The 26656-nt window shown below is 41.2% G+C and overlaps 1 protein-coding gene across 4 annotated transcripts in view; it reads left to right on the top strand.

Moving 5' to 3' along the window:
* The window catches only part of DLGAP1 (DLG associated protein 1), a 219123-nt gene that overhangs the window by 163831 nt on the left and 28636 nt on the right, over positions 1-26656 (top strand). For 2 of the 4 annotated variants that reach the window (XM_065397966.1, XM_065397968.1), the window contains exons 6-8: positions 6889-6901; positions 18018-18391; positions 25897-25988. In XM_065397966.1, coding sequence (XP_065254038.1) covers positions 6889-6901; positions 18018-18391; positions 25897-25988 — 479 coding nt within the window. The remainder of the gene's footprint in view (positions 1-6888; positions 6902-18017; positions 18392-25896; positions 25989-26656) is intronic. The other 2 variants (XM_065397967.1, XM_065397969.1) reach the window with 1 other exon arrangement.

Raw genomic sequence — 26656 nt, 5'->3', positions numbered from 1 at the left:
GGTCCCTCAGCATGACTATTCTGAGATCAGTGTCCACTCTTGGACTTATTCACATCCCATCAGAATAGGAAATGCTCCCAGTTCTGTTCAAGGGCGGGTCACAGCCCAGGTTTCATCTCAGATGCGTTTCTTTTTTCTTGGGACAAGGACCTGCTCTATAACTACCCCTAGGACTGCTGATTTCCCAAGTCATCCTCAACCTGAAGCAGGCAGGACCGAGACAATATGATACTCACTGTGCAAACATGGGTGAGATAATTGCAGTATTTGGACCTCTGCAAACTATCAGTCAAGGAACCTTTCCCCTAGCTCCAGTCAAGCACCTGATATCACAAGATCACAGGTAGATGTTGCACCAGAATCCTCAGGCATTACACCTCATGGCCCAGTTCCTGATTACACCCTGAGGAAGCACATTATTCAAAAGTGGTCCAGAATGCCATGCTTAATAGTGGGAAACTCTCTACAGGGGCTTTATCCCTTTAGAGGAAGCGGTTCTCTAACTCAGCAACTAACTGCAGTGTGTCCCCTACACAGACTGTGATTCAAAAGATGTTGCACTAATTGTTAACCTAAATGAGTCAGGTTTGGTTGTGAGCTCCATCAAAGTGCACCTGGCTGCAGTCTCAGAATTCCACCTCTGTATCACAGGGAGGATTGTTTTCTCTAATCCAGTGACTACCAGGTTCTTAAAAGCTGTAGATAGATTGTTCACACCTTCTCTAGGGACCCTACTCCACAATCGGATTTGAACTTAACCGTTAGCCTCCTGCTCATGGTTACATTTTCCGGGAAGGGGGCCTTTTTAGTAGCCACCATGTCCATGAGGAGAGTAGGAGAGCTGCATGCCTAGTTAATAGATCATTCAAATGCTCTTTTCTCCAAGGAACAGCTTAGGCCACATCCTAAATTTCTTTCAAAAGTAATATCTGACTTTAATCTCAGCCACTCTATTTATTTACAGGTTTGCTTTCCAAAGCAAAAGTCCCAGACTCTGCATGTTCGCTGAGCCCAGACATTTTATCTAGACAGAGCAAAGCCCCTTCATGTATCATCCCATCTGTTCATCTCCTACCCATAACAAATGAGGGGGCATCCTGTGACGGCACAGCGCCTGTACAAATGGATCACCAGCTGTATCGCCATGTGTTATAATGCCAAGGATGTTACTCCTCCAGAAAAATTGTCAACCAGAGCTCACTCAGCATCCATGACATTTATGAGTAAGGTCCTGATTGTAGACATTTGCAGAGCATCAATGTAGTCCACAGTCCATACTGTTGCTAGACTTTATGCACTTACTCACACATCAAGGGAAGAAGCTAATGTAGGGAAAGCAGTTCTCCAGTTCCTCTTCCAGTGAGACTCCCAGACCCACTTTCACTGGAAACTGCTTGTGAATCACCTAATTTAATGGACATATGCAGTCACTCAAAGAAGAAAAAACACTCATCTTTCTTAACTGTTGTTCTTTGAGATATGTTGCATACATCCATTACACGATCCACCCTACTTCCCCCAAAGCACCAGAGTCTTTCATCTAAGGATCCAGTATGAAGGAACTGTGAAGGGGTGGGGGGCTCCCTACCCTTTATACCCTCATCTTGGATCACAAGGAGCAGCAGGGCGCAGACATGCCACCCATATGTACCATTAGGCAAAACTCCCTGGCATCAGCGCATGAAACATACATACACATCTAGTATAATGGGCTCGTGCATCACATCTGGAAGAACAATGGTTACAAACAGGGTCAGCTAAGTTCAAACTCTATAAAACAAGAGTGGGAAAGGTTTTGTCCTACAATGCTTTTATATTTTAGCCTGGCTCTGTAATTCAGGGTTTTTTTAAAAAAAATTATTCAGAAATGGGAAAAATAGAAAGGAAATGTTTAAAACAATCTTGTCCTTTTGAGATGATGCTTTTGATGAACAGGTCAAATCAGCAGGTTCCCAATCTCAGAGAAAGCAGCTGCAATAACCTAGTTGGTTGCTAATACACTGCACATTCGTATCACGTATAGAAAAGTCAACTAAATGGGATAAAGTGGGATATAGTCAGGAAAAATGCTCTTCTAAAAATATTCACTTCTGTTGTATTAGTAAATTTCACTTCTCAAATTAAATGAATTTCACTCCTGAAATTCACTACATTAATTAAACACCAATGTTATACACAGAAAGATTCCATTACTGTGACAAATTACCTTTGAATTGTATGACTATCTAATTGTTTTATGTTGGGGGTTTTTAATAATTCTGTTCCCTGATAATTCTAGGATGGGGCTGATTTCATCTACACCGTTCCTGTGTTCCAAAAGCCTGCCTGACCCAAAAAATGTGGCCAAACCATCTTGAATTATTGCTCTTATCAGATTTCAAAAGCTAAACAAAGTTAAGCTGGTTAGCACTTTGATGGGAGATCTTTACAAAACAAAGGTAGCAGCAGGAAGTAGGGTTGGTGATTCACTAAGTTACAGTCTTCCCTCTGCATCAATAAAGCTTATCTGCATTTGGAAATTTACTGAAATAGCTATAGAATAAGTGGCTGTGTGAACACTTATTCCAGAATAAGAGTACCTTTTCCAATTTAGCTTAATCCACATTGAAAGTGATAATTATTCTGGAATAACTATTTAAGTAAATTTCCAACTGTAGACAAGCCCTAATGAACCAGTGCCTCAGTGTGGTGCTCAAACATGACTGCATTTGAGCAGTGGGTAACACTAATGTGATTTATGTGGTGTGTATATCCTTTCAGATCCTTTATGATAAAAGGTGCTAGACAAATGTAAATTATATGATGATTATTACTAACCTGAGCTGGTTGAATTATTCATTGTGACTAACATTCATTGCAAATTTATCCCTTTTCCCTGATTGCAGATGCTTCATTGATTTTACAAATCTATTTGTTGTTCATAATTAGCAGTTTATACAAACAAATTTTAGTCTATGGATTATTCATGAACTGTTCACTATTTGTCCTTTGTGTTCTGTGATTGGTCATCTAACAATGGTAATGTTTCCTCTCCGTGATTGGATGAGAATAACAAATAGAGAATAAACTCATGCCAGGGTTGGCATGCATATAGGTGTGAATATGAAGAACAGCCATTCCCAAAACATTAATGCAAACAAAAATTCAAGTCACACAAATATTTGCAAGTGGCAAACAACAAAAGGTGTGAGCATGGTCAAATAGGACAGCTGTTTCAATTCTGAATCAATGTTGGCTAGCACTGTTTTGTAGTATTCTGCCAGCTCTGTCAATATTCTGACTGTAATCTCTGTTTTATAATTTCTGTAGGAAAGTAAAAAGAAATGTTGAATTATGTGATTAGTTATGGCTAACAGATTTGAGCACAGGATCCAAACTTGTAGAGATGCTTTCTCTTTTAAAACCCACGTGTTCTAACTTCCTCAGCCAGTGTCAAAAGTTGTCTTCTGGGGCAGCACTGGCCAGTGAAGTCCCAGAATATGAAATATTGACTGCAGAAGAGACACCAGACCTAGAGAAAGAATACATTTGTGTAGGTAGTGGGATCTGTTAGGAGTGGGATTCAGGAAGAGGAAGCAAAGAGTCAGCACTGAAAGTTGTGCGTAGAGAAAGGAAAAATGGGAGAAAGAAAAGGTGTTTTATTTGAAAATCTGAGTCCGTCTTCCTCTCACCTCAGTTTGAGGTTTAGGAGAATGTGTTACAAGCATTTTATGGGATTCTGTGAATGTGTGGGACTAATTTTGCAGGAGTTTGCAAAGATTTTATGTGAGTTTGTGATCTCCAAAAGCGTTTCCATAGATTAAAAATGGTCTAAATAGTTCAAATTGTCAACATTCAATGTATTTTTATTTGGGGGAGGGAGGCTGTATCTTTTAACTGATGGCCCAGCCTTAACTTTCAGTGCTGCAAGCACAAAAATGTATCTTTAGGTTCCTATATTTGTGTAAATTTCAGAAATCCTAAAACTGTTGTGTTGGGTGGGGGTGAATGAGGGGCAGTGTTCATCCAGGCTGAGACCTTAAATAAAAATTCCTAAATCTTTGCTTTAGACAAGTTGCAGTTAAATCTTGGGGGCGAGTTGGGACGGGGTGGGGAGGGAGCATGGATAGAGAGAAATATATAATGAAATCAGCAACAGTCTCTCTACTATAATGGTGCTACTTTCTAATGCTGGGAACTATGGTAAGTATACCTTGGGTTTTGCCACTGGAATGACATGCGATACATTCAAACTTCAGGGCAGCATGATCATCATCTTGGCAAAATTTAAAATTCCTTCGTTGTGAAATTGAAATTATTTTTAAAAAATTATGAAGGTAGATAAAGTGTAGCTGGCAGCCCATTATCACAGGCAGCTGATGCTGAGTATGTAGCCTGCATAGAAGTTACAAGATTTTGTGTCTGAAGTCTCTTACATGCAGTGGATTAGAATTTCCACAGGGACCCCAGTCCCTCCCCCTCCCCCTTCCCATTGCATAACCCATTTTACATGCATTTCTTCAGGGATATTGTGGGGGTTAGGAAAAAAGGAAAATGTCTTTCACTCAGCTCTTGTTGAGGCTGGTTTTACCCTTTCTCTTTCAATGTATCCCAGGACCCCAATCCTTCCTTGTCTTTTACTTTTTGAAACAACAGGGAGTGGCTACCTCCCTTGTGTTAGCCCAGGATTCCAGACAATAGGTGATTTCTGAGCTGTGAGTTATTGAAATGGTCTTATCTGTTTCCTGGGGTGATAGTAAATGAGATGTCAATATAACGTCTTTTGTGCTGATGACATTCAATCTGATGACTAGGAATTTTTCACACTGGGCTAGTATTTCAAACTGATGTGTTGGCATATTAACTAGGACTCTTACCAAATTTGTTGTATGTAAAAATAAAATGAGATCACTCATAGTGACTTCAACTATCCTACTTAACGAGGTGGTAACTAATTAATGTACATTTAGAATGTGAAGATCATCACGGCCTTTTTTAGATATTCAGATGCATACATTTTCAGTTGCTTGTTCTTGTCTTTGTGGAATAAACATATCACACAGAGTGCTCCAATGCAGACCTGGTCAGAAAGACAATTCTGTTTTCCCAGTTCTGGACAAAGTTAAGTTTCCTCAGTCTTGATAAAAGTTTGCTGTTTTTCTCAAAATCAAACCAATGAAAACAGATATATTTTCTTGCCTTATGCTTCTTTTCTAGTTTTCCTCCTCTTTGTAAATGACTACATTTAACTGTGATCTGACCAACTACTGCCTTGGCTGATAAAGGAACTGCCCCAGACAGGTGACTGAGGATGGCAAACTGTGCTTTTAACGGATTCATTGATAAGGTTATCGGTAACTGCAAAGAGACTGAACCTTTGAGCTGTGTCAGATTTCTCCCAGTCTCTGGTGCCAATGTCTGCTTCCTCCCTCCTCCCGCCAAAAACCACTTAGTTCACTTCCAATTTGTCGTCTTCTCTTTCTTTTCCCTTCTGCAGGCAGACTTCACATTTCATTTTCTCCTGGGACAAATGAACACACAAAATGCTTGTTTTAGACATTCCTGATCACTGTATGGAACACCCCAAAAATGACAGACATACTGAACAACATGAAACAAGTCAATACTTCTCTGTTTGAATAAACACTATTACACAATACACATGTGATAGTTGCTTTCCAAAATGCTGCTTGCTATATTTTGTTTTTATTATCATTCCTATAATTCTAAGAAAAATAAACAGAGCATATTTACTTGACCCAACCCATACTAAACTTACAATAAAATACATAGAAATGGATCCTCAGTTGGTATAAATCAGCTTCAGTGGAACTATGTTGATTTGCACCGGCTTAGGACCTATCTGAACTACAGTTATCAACTGTTTTCTTCTTAATTTATGTTAGCTTTATTTTCTTGTCTTTGGCATTTGGAGAATTTTCTTCCAGAATACTTCTGATTAGAAAATGGCAGTCCTTCCTCATCCTGGCATCTAGGTAACTCTTTTTAAAATGATGACCAACCTATTAATAAATTCTTCCATATGAAGCATTATAAAATAAAATGCCCAAACCAAACAGAAATGGAGATCCTCACACATGCTACTCAACTCACTAAGGGCTTGATCCTCCAAGGTGCTGAGCACCGTAGCTCTGATCCAGCAAAGCACTTAAGCATATGCTTAACTTGAAGCATGTGGATTACTCATATGCTTAAAGTTAAGCAGGTGCTTAAGTGCTTTGCTGGATCAGGGCCAAAGTGCTCAGCACTGTGAAGAAGCCCTAGGAAAACTCTCTTTCAACATAATCAAGTAGTTTGCTTAAGAATAATATAGGCAGCTACTTAAAATATTAAATTGCATCTTACATACTTTATGCTAAATAACTTGTTTATTAAGTTTATCTAAAAAAAAACAACATCGAGGAGTCCTTGTGGCACCTTAGAGACTAACAAATTTATTTGGGCAGAAGCTTTCATGGGCTAAAACCCACTTCATCAGATACATGGAGTGGAAAATACAGTAGGCAGGTATAAATACACAGAACATGAAAAGATGGGAGATGCCTTACCGAGAGGGGGGGCAGTGCTAAGGAAGCCAATTCAATTAGGGTGGATGTGGCCCTTTTCCAACAGTTAACAAGAAGGGGTGAATATCAACAGAGGGAAAATAACTTTTGTAGTGCTAACGAGGCCAATTCAATCATGGTAGATGTGGCCCATTCTAAACAGTTGACAAGAAGGTGTGAGTATCAACAGAGGGGGGAAAAAATTTTGTAGTGACCCAGCCACTCCCAGTCTTTATTCAAGCCTAATTTGATGGTGTCAAGTTTGCAAATTAATTCCAGTTCTGCAGTTTCTCGTTGAAGTCTGTTTTTCAAGGTTTTTTGTTGAAGAATGGCCACTTCTAAGTCTGTTATTGAGTGTCCAGGGAGATTGAAGTGCTCTCCTACTGGTTTTTGAATGTTATAATTCTTGATGTCTGATTTGTGTCCATTTATTCGTTTGCGTAGAGACTGTTCAGTTCGTCCAATGTACATGGCAGAGGGGCATTGCTGGCACATGATGGCATATATCTGAACAACCTCAATGTTTATGGAACAATAAACACTCCTAGGTTCACTGCATGTATCTAATATAAATATATCTATCACATGTAGTATAACTTCTCTAAGATGAGGTTCTACTCTGAAAAGCAAATTTGTAAAAATGGCCTCATTTTTATTGTGTTTCAGAGATTTCTGGATCAAATGTGTTCAATTTACAGGTAAAAAATATGCCAGTTCTGCAAACTCAGCCTGGAATCTAAAAGTCAAGCTGGATTCTTTCCATTTCATGCATTGTCATCAGTAATAAAATCTGTTAGTCTGTAAGGTGCCACTGGACTCCTTGTTGTTTTTATCTGTAATAAAAGTTCATTTACACCTGTACAGACTTCAGTGGGGTAGCACAGGTATAATTTATTAGAATTTAGGACTTGTCAACACACAAAAGTTGTACCAATGTAGCTAAGTCCATTTAGAAACCAATACACTGAGTTCAGTTGGGGTAAATTTCTTGTGTGGACACTTTTATTTCAGCCCTATTTTGATTTAGTTTAATTTTTAATAGCCTAATCCAGAATAAAATTATCCATGCAAGAGATTGGTTTGGACCAATTTAACCTAATTGGTTTCTAAACCAGTTTAGTTAAATTGGTGCTCAAACAATGGATAGACCATCCCCTTGAAAACAATTCTGTTCATGATGCACATAATAAAATAGCATCATGCTCATTCCATCATAATTGAATTGGCTCTGCCGGGCTAATGGGAGTAAAAAACAGTAAAAATTTATGTTTTGTTGCTAACGTCAGCAGTAATTACTCTGAATTCACAAATGGAGCTGATCTGTTGAGGAGGAGGAGGAAGGAGCAGTTGTTACATTTGCAATCAGCGAAGGATCATGCTTTAAAGCAGTGGTTACCAACCGGTAGATTGCGATCGACTGGTCGATCCTGGAGCCTCTGACAGTCGATCGCGATCTCCGGCCGCTAAAAGTCCGACAGCACAGCAGTGCTAAGGCAGGCTCCCTGCCTCCCCTGGCCCGGTGCCACTCCCGGTAGCGGCCGGCATGTTCCTGCGGCTGCATGGTCTCTGGAGGGGGACAGGGGGTCTCCGCATGTTGTTCCTGTCTGCAGGCACCGCCCCCACAACTCCCATTGGCCATGAATAGGGAACTGCCGCCAATGGGAGCTGCAGGGGCGGTGCCTTGAGCCACACTGCCCACCCCCCAGGGGCCGCAGCAACGTGCTGACCGTTTCCAGGAGCGATGCGGGGTGAGGGCAGGCAGGGAGCCTGCCTTAGCTCAGCTTCGCTGCTGTCTGGGAGCCTGAGGTAAGCGTCAATAGTCCAGTTAAAGATGGTTGCTGTGCAGTGGTTAAAGCAGTCCATGCTTGCAGTGATGTAGTTAAAACACAGATGGACAGATGTGTTAATAGCCAACCTGATTATCTGTGAGTAATTTGATCATCTGGTATCTAATTGGCTAAATCAAGTAATCTAGTACCTGAAAGACACATGAATTCTTGTGATTGTATGCAAAGACATTACCTATAGATTTTTCAGCAGTTCTCAAACATTTGTACTGTTGACTGACCCCTTTCACACTGCAAGCCTTTGAGTACGTCTCTTCCCCTTCCCCCCCAAATTAAATCACATTTTATTAAAACACTATTATAAATGCTGGAAGCGAAGTGGGGTTTGGAGGTGGAGGTTGAGAGCTCGCAAGCCCCATGTAATAACCTCACGACCCCCTGAGGGGTCATGACCCCCAGTTTAGAACCCCATTCTAGTCTGACCTCCTGTATAAATAACATAGGCCATAGAATAGTAACTTCTGCATCGAGGCCAATTACTGCTGGTAGAGCTAGCTATTTCTAAAACGACTGGCTGAAATTGCTGCTTTGATTGTTTCATCAGCGTTCATCAGGTAGAGAGGAAATAACAGAAGAGCAGCAAGAACAAAAAATTGCTCCTTAATTGAACTGTGAAGGAGGTCGTGACCTGCAGTGCTTTCTTTTATGAGAAGTTTAGTAAACTATGAACCTGATTCTGAGCTCACTTACAGGTCTATTACCCAGTTTCACTGAACTTAGTTCTGATTTACATTGGCTATCAGTATGTTGACCGTGGCCCCTTATACATTTTAAGTATTCTTTCCAGTTGTGTGTAAATGGGGGCATGGGTGAAAATGGCTAATGCCATAATCTTTTCTTGCACATATTCAGTAAAAAAATTTAAAATGGCACCTAAGTTGCACCTGCAAAAAATATAGATGTATGCAATAAAGTTACTGAACTTAGAATCTGCATTGGCATGCTCAGAATGGGTACTGTGGCATAGAAACAGGTGCTTGTGTGTACTAGATTTCAAAAGTACTCAGCAACTACAGTTGGGGTCAGATTATCAACAGGGTTCTGCTGACATTTAGGCATCTAAATAAGGGTTAATTTCAAGTGCGCAGCACCCAAATATCTCCCATTGTGACACACACGGACAGATTTTCAAAAAAGTGTAACACTCAACGTGCTAGCTCACCATCAGAGCTCAGCTCTTATTTAGGCATCAATATAAGCGACCAGATTTTCAAAACCAGTTTGGGTGCTGAGCTGTTTTGAAAATCTGGCCCCAATTGTGGGTGCTGAGCACTTGAAAAAAAGTCCAGCCCCAGGGTTGTCACCTCCAGCATGCAGAAAAACCAGCTGCTGGCCACCCCACCAACAAACAGAGTCCTGGTGTCAACTATGGCTAATTTCCCCCCAAGAGTCCCTGTCTCCCCTCCCGTTCCTTATCCCTGCCTGCTGGTGAGCCTGGAGTCCATCCTACTTTCCAGCCCCCAGTGCTGAGGAGCCGTAACGGTTTCAGCTGGTTGAGGACCTGGCCCAGACAGGGAGACCCAGGTGCTGTCCATGTTCCTACCATGTGACGTGCGTAGCAGCTACAAGCCTGCTGTGTGGACGCACAGCTTACAGGGAACATTGGTCCAAAGTTGGGGGAAAGGGGGTCATTAAAGCTTTTCACCAGAAAGTGGCAAAGCAGTACAAAAACTGGTAATCTTATCCAAAAGCTGAGTTATTTTGAAAGTGGGCCCTGGGTGTATACGTATGCAGGTTTTTCACACTCAAACACCTGTTTGTGCATACTTTGAAAATTTTGCCCATTTCAATTTATGGACAATATTACCTGATAGAAAGTGCTGGGAACTCTTTGGTGTTTATGTGCATTGTAGTAAAACCTAACATAAATAGAATACCAATGTCCAATAAAGTGTTTTGCTGGAGATATGCAAGTCCTAGAAGATGTACAGGAAAAGGACCTGATCTCTCTAAAAAGCAGGTTATTACATTCATCAACGACAGTGTTAACTGCCATTTTTAATATAGTTTCGTCTCTTCACCCTAAAAGCTTTTTTATAGAACAAATGTATGGTATTCAAAAAAGTTTTTCAATTTCTTACTGTAATGTTTGTGACAACATTTAAGTTCTGTAGGATAATATACTTTTCAAGGACCCTTTTTCATCTAATATTTCATATATTGCTCTTGTCTTCTTCAAATAAGTCAAGGGGGTTTGAGGAGGTATTTAAGTTCAGAAAGAATTAAGAAAGTTCACTGGACTAAGCTATAGCTCAAACAGTGTTTCCCTGATTAGCTCAGTTTAACACTGTAAAGATGAAAAGAGAGGGTAAATAATTTACAGACTGACTAAATAGGACAGTAATGCTGGATTCCACACACACCACCCCCTGTTGCAGCCTTGTGTAATGATTTCATACCTTATGTCAACTAATAGAAGTAATAGTCTTCTGTTTTTTCTTCCCTTCCCAACACACCCTGATTTCACTGAGCATAGAGGTTTGTTTTGTATTGAGAATAACCTGCCACAGTGGTTTTAAACCAGTTTCCCTTTGAAAGAATCTGTCTGGAAGAGTGCCACATTATTGTTTTATCGTGGTTCTGTGGTTCTGCTGTTCTGGGCTTCTTTTGTTCCAGGTGGTTTGCCAGTCGCCAAAGGTTACTGATAAGTCATCAGCCTGAGTGAATTCCCATTCAGTTGTCCATTGATGTATGTAGGTTACTGGCTGATTTGATGTTATCCATAGAGTCCTTGTGAAAAGTAAAAACTCTCTCTCTCTAAATAGTTCAATATTACTTAGACAATTACTGGATGGCACTGGTCAAAGCAGAGGTAGGTGCCATTCATCTCCTTTGTTACTTCACTAGACAGTATGTTAAAGTAAATGCGCTCATTTTTCATTCACTGAGATGAATTCTAGATTTGACCATGCACAGTATACAGATCTGTTTTATCTCTGTCCTTCAGATAAGAGAAAATCAAAGTCATAACTACTTGAAACCATTAAAGATTACATTGCATTTTTTTCTTGAGTAAGGTGTTATACTCTGTTCTAGCCGAGTTGTAATTTAGATAATTACATTCAGTCTACATAAAACTCCCCCTGCAGTTTCAGTTGTGTATGGGTTTCTTTACTTCTCCTACAGCTGTTGTGTAATGTCTGCTGTGTACTGTTAACCTTCTGCTCTGTTCCAGCACAAGGGGGCTAAATTTCAGTAACAAGTGAATGATTTCTGTGAGCCAACTGTGTGCATATAATTCCTTATATGTAATTATTAGATGGTAGCAATATCCATGTAATAAATTGCACATAGACTCCTTTCATGGCCTCACCTACACTCCGCACTCTAATTTATCTCCACAGGGACAGTGATTAAATTTCTGAACATCACAGCAGCTTCAAACAGCTAAGGGAAAAAAAGAGAGAAAAAACGTGCCAGAGAAATATTTTCATCTTTTCTGCTCAGTATAGTTTGAGTTGCAGGTTAGCCATATTCAGCCCTATACTTGTGACAAGTTTCTGGTCTCATTTCTTGCTTCCCTGCAGAGCTAGAAATTGCTGCTGTATGGTACCAGCTTTTCATTAGGAGAAGCAGCACTTGCTTTTAAGCATTGAAGAACCTGAGATACTGGACCTTAATACTGTGACTTATTATGTATACTACAGCTATTTTAGATAATCTGTATAGCTTTCTATAATTTGCTAATTTCAAATTTTGTCTGTTTCCAAATCCTGTAGAGGGTTAGGTCATGATAATTAAGGCACTAGGCTTTACAATGCATGGATATGGAAAAAATGTGACATACCCAGAATACGTGATGGCTTTAGTGGCTCTCATTTGGGATGATACCTATAACTGACACTGATATTATGCTGACAGGCAGTTTAGAATTTCTTATGGAAGGCTTTATTTCAATTTTGTTTTTAATTACAAAGCTTTGCTGCCTCAGCAGCCATCTGCCATCCAGAAATAAGTAAGTTTTTTTTTATTAAGAAAGCATAAACATTGAATGTGTACTAACAAAAGTATATAAAATATGGGCCCAAACCAAAATTCCAGTTCCAAGCACTCCCCCACACTTGGATGGAACAGGGTAGAGTGTGGGTAGGAGGAAAGGAGGTTGACATCTTAGTTGTAATCCAAATTTCATGTCTGGGTCCTATCTCTGTAACAGGCCAAATCAAAACCCTAAACCTGAACACCCCGGAATTTGGGGAGTTTTCGAATCTGAATTACAAGTCTCAGGCTGGTTATTTAGTTTGTAAGATCTTTACCAATGGGTCCCTGTCTACCCACATGCAGTACAGCATCTGAGTGGGATATATGGGCACTGCTGTAATACAGTACAGATATTTAACAATAGTTACATGAGAAAAGTGGCCACCATCTATAGGGTATGTGGCCAAGTAACAATGTTTGCTTTATAGTTTAATAATTTGTGTTATATAAGTACTGATTAACCCTTTTACTGCACCCTGTAAATTGTGGACTTAATTGCTTTTTTCCCCCCATGAGACAGTGACTATTAGTTACTTAACTTTATATCTGCATTCTCTTATTCTTCCTTTTGCTAACCATGCTTATGTGAAAATGTCAAATTAGACAGGGAATTGCATGGCTTACATATCTTCTCATTTGCACTGTCCAAAATACTGTCTGAAACTGATCCCACTGCACAGCTCGATCTGTCTGCCTGCGGGTTTTGTAGAGCACCCGTCACTGGTTTATACAGCAAGCCTGTGATTGCATGCTCGTGTTTGTTCCCTAGCATTCATCTCCCTAGTGAGCTTGTTTAAACAACAGAAGTGCTCTTACAATGAAAAGTTTGAATTCAAGTCTTGATATTAAGCAAGCCTGGGTTTTTTTTTTAAACCATTGGACTTCCTTCTGGTTGACACTCCTTGTTGCAAATTCCTGTGCTGTGAGTTAGCACTTCGGAAACATTAGCTAGTAGAAGAAACACTCTCACTTTTTTCCACCTTGGCGAAAACTGTCCCACCAGGTATTTGGGATCAAAATATCACAAGTAGATGTGCCACAAAAATAGGAAAAGAGCAAAACTAATTATTAGGACTTTTTTCGTTAGTCCGTTAATACAAATGGGAATGATGGGCCTGATCCAAACCTCACTGAAGTCAGTAGGAATCTTTGCACTGACTTCACTGGTTGGATCAGGTCCTACGTATGCCCTGGAGGGAAAGAATAGACTCTTTTGCAGACTCTGGGCCCTATACGATAATATGAAAAACAGCTTTGTATCTAGAAAACCATAGTAATGCTCTGGGTTTGAGTGAAGGATTTCCTGTCTTTGTCACTCATCCACCAGTGTGCAACCTTCTCCCTCAAAGCCCACCTTCCTAGTGGTCTTTTTTGGCAGAGAAGAGCAGGGTGGGATTCTCTTTGGCCCCCACTGACACAGCTCCTGGCATGGCCAGGAGAGTAACATGATGCTCTCCTGCACTGACTGAACACTCAGCCCCAGTTAGGCTGGGCAGAGACTGCCAGGTTTTTTAGTATTTTTAAACCCCTTTTTAATATTCAAATGTGGTAGCAAACGTAAAAGCCAAATGCCTTTTTAGACCCTACCGGTTGCCATATCACAAGTTGCCAGGTTCTTGAAAGTGATTGGGAAGAACACTTTGTTTCCAGGAACAAAGTCCATTTGCTTGTTATGTTGCAGACTTTTGAAGGGCTCAGTCAGCTCTGACATTTAGAGAGCAGCTGCTACATATTGCAGGTTTAGCATTGTTTTGTTGTAGTTTCAGCAAAGGAGTGGCAGCAGCTTACCTCATTTCCAGTAATGAAGTGCCTGGGGCTTTTTTATGACTTGCATTCTGCCTGGGTTTGCTCAGTATGTGCCATGTGACTCCAGGAAACTAAGACTATGTATTGACTTGTTAAAACAACTTTGTCTTTTTCTTCTTCTGTTTCTTTTTACAATTTCAGCATATGACTTCTCGATTCTTTGCTCCTCTCCAGAACAATGCTGTGTTTAACTAGATGCAGGCATGTTTCCTCACAGTGTGAACTGTTTTCCCCATTGGATGCATTTAGCAGTGGAATAAAATACTTCTAAACCAGATGCTTACCTGCTATCAGGAAGTGTCCAGATTGCTGGTAGATACCACCCTATAGTAGATATTGGCTTCTTTTTTAGGGTGAGGTGACCAGTGACGAGGCAGCTAGTGTTATTACTGCTTCCCTTCTATTTTGGAGGATCTTACCCCATTTGAGACCTCTCCTCAAGGTTTTTCATGGTTTCCCCATCTGTTAAATAGGGGAAATTACATGTACCTTTCTGGGGTGTTATGAGGATTAATTATTTAATGGACCAAATTCACTCCATACAGGGAAGTGCAAATTGCTGTGCCTCCAGGGGGGATCATCCAAAGTACTGCCACTAACACTCCAAGGACATTCCCCTGGCCATTAATCAGCTCAGTCACTTCTGGTGCAGATGTGTTTCATCAGCACCCAAACCACATTCTCCATCATTCTTTTTAAGTCCATCTGCATGTGCTTCATCAACAGCAGTTAACTATCCTGAACATCAGTAGGTTTTGCATCATAAATGCCATGCTGCTTTTGGCTGCTCCAGAACTACACTACAAGAAGGATGTGGAAAAATTGGAAAGAGTCCAGCGGAGGGCAACAAAAATGATTAGGGGGCTGGAGCACATGACTTATGAGGAGAGGCTGAGGGAACTGGGATTGTGTAGTCTGCAGAAGAAAAGAGTGAGAGGGGATTTGATAGCTGCTTTCAAGTACCTGAAAGGGGGTTCCAAAGAGGATGGATCTAGACTGTTCTCAGTGGTACCTGATGACAGAACAAGGAGTAATGGTCTCAAGTTGCAGTGGGGGAGGTTTAGGTTGGATATTAGGAAAAACTTTTTCACTAGGAGGGTGGTGAAGCACTGAAATGAGTTACCTAGGGAGGTGGTGGAATCTCCTTCCTTGGAGGTTTTTAAGGTCAGGCTTGACAAAGTCCTGGCTGGGATGATTTAGTTGGGATTTGGTCCTGCTTTGAGCAGGGGGTTGGACTAGATAACCTCCTGAGGTCCCTTCCAACTCTGATATTGTATGTATGATTAAGAGTTATACAATATTCAGTCCTGTTCAGAAATTGTTACCTTTTCTTTTGCACCACCAACTTGTCTTTTCATGGGCTGTTTAAACCAGACCTTAGTTCACATAGGAAACTACTAAATGCACTGTTTTTAAAATATTAGGAGCTTGTTTTTATTCATTCCCCCCACACTGGTTCCATCCCACAAAGAATTTGTTGTTTCTGGTGGATACATCAGGGCTTGTCTTCACTACAGGGGTAAGTCGACCTAAGTTACGCTACTCCAGCTCCGTGAATAAGCTCCACTCCAGCTGAAGTCAACGTAGCTTAGGTTGACTTACCCCGGTGTCTTCACTGCGCTGCTTTGACAGGAGATGCTCTCTGGGTCGACTTCCCTTGCTCTTCTCGGAGAGCTGGATGGCGTTGACCAGAGAGCGTTCTGCCGTTGATTGAGCAGGTCTTCACTAGATCCACTAAATCGATCCATGCTGCATCGATTGCAGCGGCGTTGAACTCCCCGTAGTGAAGACCAGCCCCAATCACAGTTTGCTTTATTACACTTTCAAAACCCTAACTACTTCAGTGAGCTTTTCTTTTTCCATCCTCATTTCACGTGCTTGATGAATCTACTGATGGAGAATTTTATATTTGCACACATATTATCAGAAATACTGGAATCCATGTATGATTTCATGACCTGGTGATGCCTTTTACTCCACAGAAAAGAAAATGCCTTCATACAGCCATCAAAAAGATGAGTTGTGTGGATCTGGGTTAGCCAAATTAATGCCATAATGGCTTTGGCTCAAGAAGCATATAGTGCAAACAGGCAGCAGAACAGTTGTAGTACAAGTATCAGAGGGGTAGCCGTGTTAGTCTGAATCTGTAAAAAGCAACAGAGGGTCCTGTGGCACCTTTAAGACTAACAGAAGTATTGGGAGCATAAGCTTTCGTGGGTAAGAACCTCACTTCTTCAGATGCAAGTACAGTTACCTTTTATGTGGGTGGCACAGATTTCTGCCGATTAAGAGGCTCTGATAAGTCATTTCTTGTCTTGTGATTGTTGTTAATAAGAATGTATATGAACATGTTTGCATCTGAACTATGCACAGATTAGTGCCTGTATTTATTTTCTTTAAAATAAAATATTGCTTCATTGGGTTTTGGTTCCTAATAAGCTTTTTTCTCATTTTAGAGCATTCCAGGATTTCACTAATACAGAGCAGCCAAATGGCCTTTGAGGATAGATTTTTATTTATTTCTTTAATTTTGTATGCACAGACCAAAATTCTCAAACCTGGGGGAACCTAAAGTTAAGCTTCCAAATTCATATTCAGGCACCTAAATAAAAGTGGTCTGACCTTCTGAAAAGCAGGGCCCCACAGTCCCAGTGAACCATGGTCTTTCTTTATAGGCCCCAATACAGCAAAGACTGATAGAACTACTCACAGTGTGTAAAATTAAAGAAGTGCATAAATCTTTGCAAAATTGGGGCCGTCATTAGCACAGGAGAAATCTGTGATAACAGTTGGCAATATGTTTTTTTTTAAGTAGCTTCTACAGTTATTTTTCATGTTTAATAAATATTTCAAAGAGACCTGAGGACCTCTGGCAAAGAATGAGACATCTATTGTATTCAGATGCATAGACATAGGTTTTCATATAATTAGTGGTAACAGACTTTAACTAAGGATGCTCTTTGATTTTCTTAGGCCAGGCCTATACTACAGGGACTGTAGTGGCATTGCTGTGGCTCTGTAGCTATGCTGACATAATCCCATAGCATGGATGCAGCCTATAGCTATGGAAAGAGCTTTTCCATCTCCCTGATAAACGGTAGCTAGGTCGACAGAAGCATTCTTCTGTTGACCTTGCTTCCTCTACACCCGGAGTTAGGTTGGCATAGCTATGGCACTTGGGTGTGTGAATTTTTCACACCCCTGAGTAGTGTAGCTGTGTTGACCTAAATTTTAAATGCAGACCAGGCCTCAAATGCAGTAGCTGCAGCTCCTGTCTTCACTGTCCAAAGAACTGTTTAAAAATTCGGCCTAAACATGGTATACTGATACCACTGTGATAAGAACAGTAAAAACACCTAGAGAGAGAGAGAACCTGGCTTCAGTAAAACTTTGCATATAATACAGTTTAGCCAGAGTGAGTGTCTGGGGGCCAATCTCTGTTAATCTTGTTTAAAAACCATGCCATTTTGGAGGAAGCCCCATTGCTTGACTCATTTAAAGACTGGACTGACACAAATTAATAGAAAAATCCAGTGAAAGAAATAATAAACTGGCAGAGGAGGGACTAGATGTCAGTGTCTTTTCCAACCCCTGTATTGATAATCATGTGATTCACATCTGAATGAGTAGAAATATTAAGTAGGGTAATGCAGCTCTCTAACTGGAGCCTACTGCGGCATGTTGATGTACAAGGTGAGGACACCTTCGCCACCCCACCCCACCCCACCCCCTATACAGATTGACCTTTGCATGGTTGGAATCCATTCTTTTCCCCATTGGTTTGCTGCTAAAATGTGAAAACCGAAATGTAAGTCAGAGTCTTTCTTACTCTTTCCAGTGTCATCCTGCATTACCACGTATAAGAAGACACCACCTCCTGTTCCACCAAGAACCACCACAAAACCTTTTATTTCCATCACAGCCCAGAGCAGCACAGAGTCTGCCCAAGATGCATACATGGATGGGCAGGGACAAAGGGGCGATATCATCAGTCAGTCTGGACTTAGTAACTCTACAGAAAGCTTGGACAGTATGAAGGCCCTAACTGCTGCTATTGAGGCTGCTAATGCACAGATCCATGGCCCTGCAAGTCAGCATGTAGGCAACAATAATGCAACTGTCACCACAACCACCACCATTTCCACCGTTGGTGTAGAAGACAGAAAGAAGGATCACTTCAAGAAAAACAGATGTTTATCCATTGGAATACAGGTAAAGTATAGGTTTTTGAGTAGCAGATAAGTGTCTGTTTTTGTTGGTGTGGGTTTCTGTATTACTTATGGAGTGGTCCATTTTTTTCTCTTTTGAATCCCTTTTTTGGTTAGTTACCCATTTCTGTCAGGTGACTGTAGAGATTTCAGTAGTATTTAATTATTCTCAGTGTTGCTGGTGATGTTTTCCTAATTAATTTTAAATATATCAAATGTAAGGATTTCTTGAGTCTTTTTGCTACTTATTATTCAGCTCTGTTAAATTGCACACATGAGCACAAACCTATGAATCATATCACAGCAGGGGTCAATGATATCATGGAAAGAGAATCTGTAAAACAATGATTTACACTACACTATCACCAGAAAAATATTTTCAGCCAGCTTGGCTGAATTGTCACTGCTTATTCATGCATTTGGAAACAACGGTTAGTCATTTGAATGAGGCAGCATTGTTCTACTTAGCTGTTATCTCAGCACAGGATAAGATCCCTCTGATTTGCCCTGTTTTAAAATAAATTAAACTTTGTTACCTCTAGCGAAATGTAACAAGAAAACTAATCCAACCACACTCAGTTGAAGCTTAGGGAAAAGAGAAATGTAAATAAGCTATATATTTCCATTTTAGATTTGATCTAACTTTTTTTGTTAATCTCTCTCACGTATCCCTTAAAATAATGACTGTAGAAGTTTGACATACTCATAATCACTATCTACTTTTTCATTCATGCTGTTAGAACAAGACAGTCTGGGTTGGAGTCAACTAAGACTCAACTCTGGTTTTTGCAGGGAAAATAAATCCCAAGCAAATAGGGCAGTGTCCTCAAACTGACCAACCCTCCTCCCCCTGGAAAACGTGGTTAGTCTTTTCCTAAAGATGAAGTTTGCACATGAATGGTCTCACACAGATTTCCAGTATGTTGGTCTTGTTAGGTTTATCTAATTACTATGGGCAAGGCTGAGACTTTAGGCTGCATGTGGTGTGGAATTGGGAGCAGCCCCTGGATCGAATTGTGACAGAAGACGTGTCTACACTACTGTCGCTACAGTGGCACACCTTCAGCATTGCAGCTATGCCACTGTAGCGCCATACTGGCTTCCTACAGTGACAGAAGAGGTTTTTCCGTTGATCATAGAAATCATAGAATCATAGAACTGGAAGGGACCTCGAGCGGTCATCTAGTCCAGTCCCCTGCACTCAAGGCAGGACTAAGTATTATCTATACCATCCCTGACAGGTATTTGTTAAACCTGCTCTTAAAAATCCCCAATGATGGAGATTCCACAACCTCCTTAGGCAATTTATTCCATTGCTTAACCAGTCTGACAGGAAGTTTTTTCTAATGTCCAGCCTAAACCCCCCTTGCTGCAATTTAAGCCCATTGCTTCTTGTCCTATCTTCGGAGGTTAAGAAGAACAGTTGGGTCCGCCATGGGCAGTACTTCCAGTGATGCCTTGTCTGTCAGGGTTCACATTGCTAGTGGCCCTGCCATGGCTGCCGGTGGCAGCATCGAAGCATCAGTCACCCAGAGCCCTGCACACTCAGGCTTTACTTCACCAGATCTTTATATCATTCCCACTTCAGGTCCCCTGGGTCATCGACGCTAGGTCAGGCTTATCTGGGTGTTCCCTGTGAAAACTCTCAACCCGTTCTGGGGTGTAGACCTTACTCTCAGGACTGTTCTTTGAGACCATAGCTGTCCCAGTCTATGAGGTACCACAGCCTGCCTAATTTCAATCTGGAATCCAATATGGCATGGACTTCATATTCCTCATGGTCTTGAACCGGAACTTGCAGGACGGTGGCTGCATCTGGTTGGGGAATGGGTTTACCATGTATGGCTTTTGGAGGGAAATATGAAAGACAAGGTGCAGGTTGAGAGACCTAGGTAAGTGGAGCCTGAAAGTAACAGGATTGATTTTCTGACAGATTTGATAAGGAATTGATGGTCTAGTTTGTGAGATGGCCTGTTTGTGTAGAGATTTTTGACAGATAGCCAAACCTTTTGGCCTACTGGAAAGGTTGGTGCTTCCTGTCTTTGGTGCTTTGTGTGCCATTTTAGGCCGCCTTAGCATCCTCAAGGTGGCCCTTTACCTCTTTCTGACAGTGGCGAATCTGCTGAACCAAGTCTGCCCCAGCCGAGTTCAGGGAGGCTGTCAGTAGCACGGGGTAGAATTGGAGAGGGAACCCATTGGCACAGTTTAGGGCAACTGTGCCTGTATGTCCCCTCAGGTGTTCAGCAAGAGTACCCACTCTTGGCTTTCAGATCCCCAGGTGTTTCCTCTCTTGGATGGAGACACGTGTCTCTCTTCTGACCCAGGTATATCCAGGCTGGATAGTTACCTTGTCTTCACTGTATAATTCCCTGCAAAGACAGTTTGCCCAAGGATACCTGTGTGCTTTCTCTTGAGAAACAAATACAGTGCGGTTGCTACAGCTGTAAGTTACCCCACAGCTCTTTCTAGGCAAGCCTACTTTTTTTCTTAAGGTACAAAGCATTACAGAGAAAACGTATTAAAAAAATAAAAGGACCTAAACCCATTCTAATAAGTTTACCAGAGACCATTCCAACTCTCACATGGTCTCTGGCAAGTGTTCTCTTTTAATACCCTACCCTAGGGAATTCCTTGTGGTTAAAAGTTCATCATAGCTTCAGCTCAGAATAGGCACACTCATAACATGTTCAGTTTCCTTTTTTGTACAGTTCAGGAGTCTTTGAACTGGAGTTTCCAGAAGCAGTTAGTTTACAAAAGGTCTCTCTCCCCAAGCCATATCTTAGAAAAGTTTCGCTTCACAGGGAGAGAATTTGCATTCCCTTCATCTCAAGGTATTTCCTAAGAAAATCCACTTCATCCATATTGTTCCAAAACGACCTTTGAACTTCCAGAAATTGCATTAATCTTCTCTTTGTACTAAAGAAGTTCCATACAATCTTACAATAGTACATAAACATTTGCATTTGTAATACAATGAACTCCAAAGATATTAACCCTAGTTCAGTAAGGTTTAACTTTATTCAGTAAAGTTTAATTTAATTCTATAAAGTTCAGGATTTTACAGGATAATGTCAATCCATCACACCTGTAATTGCAAAAAAAGGGGCTCTGCCCAGTGGAGGCATGGTCGGTGTTGTATGCAAATTCAGCATAGAAGCAGGAGGTGGACCAGTCCTCTTGGTGATAGTTAACTAAACATCATAGATTTTGCTCTAATACTTGATTCGCCTTCTCTATCTGGCCAGCCGTCTGGGGGTGATACATAGAGGAGTGGACATTTAGTAACCGGAGGGCTTTGCACCTTAAGCACGAGATGAACTGTGGTCCTTGATCTGATTTGATGCAATCAGGAAACCCATGGAGGTGAATGACATGCACTACTAGGAACTGAGCAGTCATCTTGGCTGAGGGCAAATGGTCACAGGGGACGAAATGTGCCATCTTGGTCAATTGATCCCCGATCATTCGTACTGCCATGTAGCTGTTGGATTCAGAGGGTTCTACGATGAAGTCCATGGTGACAGCAGCCCATGGCCTGGATGGGGTTTCTGGTGTCACAGGGGTGCCGAGCAGCTTAGTGTGTGGTACCTTAGTATGGGTACACAAGTCGCAAAAGTGAATATAAGCTCCAACGTCAGCCCACATCAGGGCCACCAAAAGAAGCAGGAGGCTGGACAGTGGGTTTTGAGGCACCCAAAATGGCCTGCTAGGGGGTTATTGTGATACAGTTACAGCACCTCCAACTGTAGAACTTATATGCAACCATCAACATAAATTATTCTGTCCTGCATGAAATGTTGCCTCTTGGTCCCGATTCTTGATCAGTCTGGGGGGTCCATTCTAAAGCCTTCTGGGGAGAGGATGTACCCCAAAAACTCTGGAAGTTTGGTCAAAGGTATATTCTCTAATTTTGCGTACAGGCCATGATGTCGTAGTCTCTCCAGGACAGACCTAAGGTGGCATTTGTGTTGCTCATGATTTTCTGAAAAGTCAAGCATATCGTTGAGGTAGACTACTACATACTGGTCCAGAATTTCTCTGAACACATTATTAACAAAGTGTTGAAAGATTGTAGGTGCATTAGTTAGTCTGAATGGCACTACCAAGTATTCAAAATGCCATAACGGGTCCAGAAGATGGTCTCCCACTTGTACCCCATCTAGATATGCACTAGGTCCTCTGTGGTGAATAATCCATACAGATTGCTCATGATCCAATAGTTCTGAGATTAGAGGCAGGGAATATCCGTTTTGGTTCAACACAAAGTAATCAACACATTGCGTAAATTCAGTCATAACAGACTTTCACCCTGGGCTTTTGGTCAATGGGGCAGTTATAATCCCAGTACATAGGTAGTGTGTCTAGATTTCTTTTTTGAAAAATGTCAGCATAATATTGGTATTTATCAGGAATGTGGGAGGTCGAAGCTGGGGTGGTCCCCACTTGCCAGCTGCCGCAATCTGGGATTCGTTCAAGGGAGGGATTGATGCTGCCTGGGATGGGCTCCCAGATCCAACAATTCATCGCTGCCGATGCATAGGCAGGTCTGCTGGCAATGCTCAGAGAAGAAGCTGAAGTAGATGGCACCAGTTAAGGAATCCCCTGAATTTTTGGCAGTTTCCATCAAGGCATTTGAGTCGAAGCACCACAGGCCCCTGTTTGAGTGGTTGAACCACCATTCATGCCTGGAATGTAACGTTCTTCTCTTGCGAGCGGCCCACTAATTCGCAGAGGGCTTGGTTTTCTGCCAAAAATTGCATCACCACTGCCCGCAGAGCATGAACCTTGGTCTGGAGACAGACGACCTGCTTCTGTGGATCTGGTGACCTGTGTGGTGTGCCAGGCAATAGGAGGCCCATCCCTTCCATCTCACTACGAGGGCATCGTCCATGGGGGGGATCAGAGGCAGTCTGTGCAATCTATTACAAACTGGGTTATTGGCAGTCAGGCCTAGCGGTCGGAGCAGGAGTCAGGGACTGGTAAACAGAATCGAGGATTGGAACCAGACTCAGAGACCGAATTCAAACCCGAGTCAGAACCAGGAATTGGAATCAGATTACCTGGAGTGAAGGAAGGCAAGAGCAGAGCTGGATTCAAGGCAGGAGCAAGGCTGGGACAGGACTGGAACAAGGCGAGGAAACAGGGATCAAGAAGAAGGCATGGAAGCAGGAATAAGGCAGGGTCTGTCTCAGCAGCAGGTCGGGGATCGGCCTTGTTGCACACACAGCTTCCTGGGACCCCCTCCATGCTTAAATAGTGGCACATGAACCAATCAGCATCACAGGGGGTGCTGCCATTCAGGTTTCCCATGGCTGGCACATCCTGTGGTGCCTCATCTCCCAGGATTTACAGTGCAGTGATCTTGGCTGTGCTGTGGCTGCCAGGTGGTGGCATGGAAGTGTCAGTCACCTGGAGCCCTGCACACCCAGGCTCTAGCCCACCAGATCCTTATGCTCAGGGGTGTGGAGAGTAAGGACATGTCTACACTTACCGGATCGGCACTGCTACAATCGATGCAGCGAGTGTCGATTTAGCGGGTCTGGTGAAGACAGGCTAAACCAATAGGAGAGCACTCTGCCATCAATTTGTGTAGTCCACCTCCCCAAGAAGCGTAAGGGAAGGCAACGGGAGATGTTCTCCCGTCGACACAGCACAGTGTAGCCACTGCGGTAAGTGGATCTAATTACGTCGACTTCAGTTACATTATTCACATAACTGAAGTTGTGTATGTTAGATCGATTTACCGCTGTAGTGTAGACCAGCCCTAAATTTCTGCAGCCCTTGAAAGGATGCAGCTTATTGCTTCCCTTGTACCCTTAGTTCCTCCCTACCCACTTGCTTGCAGGAGGAAGTATCCAGATACCTGGGCCTGTGCTCAGCACTAGACCTGAAACCAAGATCCAGATAGGCTGAGCAAGCTGGGGAGCCCTTAATTCTTCTTACTCCCCTAATCAGTTATATAAGGCAATGGCACAGTCTAGCCCTGTGTCCCTCATTTCAGTGAACAACTTTACTGCTGACAAAGACCATCCTACAGGAGAAAAAATTACAAAGCTAGAAGTAAAATTATTGGAATAATAACAAAAAAATCTATGTGGATTACATTGGAGGAAACCTGAATTAACAACAGTATTGTAATCCTTAATCTTAAAAGGACGTCTAGGGGTCTCCCAATCCATTCTTAAAATCACTGTTGCTGTAAGTAAAATACATTTGAATTTAATACTGTATTGCAGTAGCCATTAAGGGGGAGATTTTCAAAGGCACAACTGGCAGTTGTTTGTGCCTTTGAAATTTTCCCCTAAAATATTGACCTATACTGATTGCAAGTAATTATATTCCTTATACACAGTGTGACAGGCATATTGAAAATACAGTGGGAATGTTAGTTACTTATAAACCATAACAGTGTCCAGTGAACTTGTCTGTCTCAAGCAACAGTGTTGAGATGCTCCCTTAAATGTTTTGAGAGATATTGCACCTTGAACCTTTCACTGATCCGGGTCTACTACTCATCCAAATCTCAAGTAATAGTAACTTTAGAGGGAAAGTCAACTGTTGTCAGAAAGAAGGAAACATTTTTGTGGCAGGTTGCTTTAATTTTGTTGCTGTTGTTAACCAGACCTTTAAAGCAGAGCTATGAAATGTCAGCAGTCCTGGTGTAGACAGAATTTCTATTACATATATTTGTGCACATTGAGCAGTCCCGTACATCATGAGTAATCCCATTGATTACAGTGGCACTAATTCCAGAGGAAGATTCTTCTCAACATGAGAAGACACATAGAGTAAGTTGTTCACTGCCCAATCCCATAAGAGTTTACAATCCTGCTGCGTCAATGGATAATCTCCTGTGATTGAATTTTAATTTCAATTTACTTTGTAAAGTAAGCCTAGCTAAACTAGGAGAGTCATATGAAGTCACTGAATATGTGTTATGATGAATATCTGCATGCATGAATATGGAGAGCAATAAAATAACACCATCAATAAAGAGCAGTTGATAGTTCTTTGAGTGCTCTGAATATTCCCATTTCTGGGTAATGCGTTGACTGGTGCAGAGTCATTTAAAGAACTTGGGTTACAAGTAAGTAACCTTCATTTTCTTTTAAATCTTGTATCTATAATAGTCAGTTCCAGAACCCTAACATTTAAATAAAACAAATTCCTTTAAAAATGTAATTTTAACATCACTTCACATTCACGTTAATTAAAGTGTGTTGTAGAATAATCAGCATCTGTAATACACTTGATAAACTTCATCTGCATTTTGAGAGTCCATCATTGACTTAAAAAAATATATAAATTAGCACAAAATCCTATTATTTGAATAACATCATAAATGTGCATAGCATTTGGCACACAAACTATCTGAGTAGATGAATGTAGTTATGGTACCAGCCATGTGTGTATGTCCTTGGTAATTAAGACAATAATAAGTAAAGTGATTCAGCTGCCTTAATATCTTTCTTAAAAATACATTCTATTTATATCTGGTTATTTCTTCAGGTTGATGACGCTGAAGAATCCACCAAACCAGGTGAAAATAAAGCAACCAGTAAGTTCCAATCCATAGGAGTTCAAGTAGAGGAGGAGAAGTGGTGAGTAAACATTCATTTGATTTTCTGAATGCACATGTACAATATTCTCTTTCATGCTTTAATAAAAATATCTCAAAGCAAAATCAGACCAGTGAGACCAAATATCCAAGAGCCTGGCATGCAAACAGCATCCTTTTGAGTTTTTATGACATTTAGTATTTTAAAAAGTAAATATGAACAAAGGTACCTGAAGGTAAAGCATGTATATGTTTCCACAATTCATTATGTTCCTGTTTTACAATTACATTAAAAGTGATGCATGTTCATTTGGAATGTCATAATTTAAAAGGTATAAAAACATTTTGAAAATCTTTTCTAAAAAAATAAACAAACAAAACAATCTCACTTAAAAATAATATGAATCTTGCCATAGGAGATAATTTCTGTTGATATTATCTCTCTCAGTAAAACACTGTAGTCTGAAATCATAGGTGAATGGCAGCTGAGCACAGATGTGCGGTCTAATGGTCCGAACACAGGACTGGAAATCAGGCTGGCCTGAGTTTTACTGTTGGATTTGAGATTGATCTCTGGGGGGATTTTGACAAGTCAATTAATTTGTCTGCCTCTGTTTCCCTACCGAGAAAAGATGGATAGTAATATTTTCTTGCCTATACTGTGAGGATTAATTATAAAGTAATATCTGTAAACCACTTCAAAAATAATAC

The sequence above is a fragment of the Emys orbicularis genome, chromosome 2 (genome assembly GCF_028017835.1).
Source record: "Emys orbicularis isolate rEmyOrb1 chromosome 2, rEmyOrb1.hap1, whole genome shotgun sequence".
NCBI lineage: Eukaryota > Metazoa > Chordata > Testudines > Emydidae > Emys > Emys orbicularis.
This window is presented reverse-complemented; position numbering and strand designations above follow the sequence as displayed.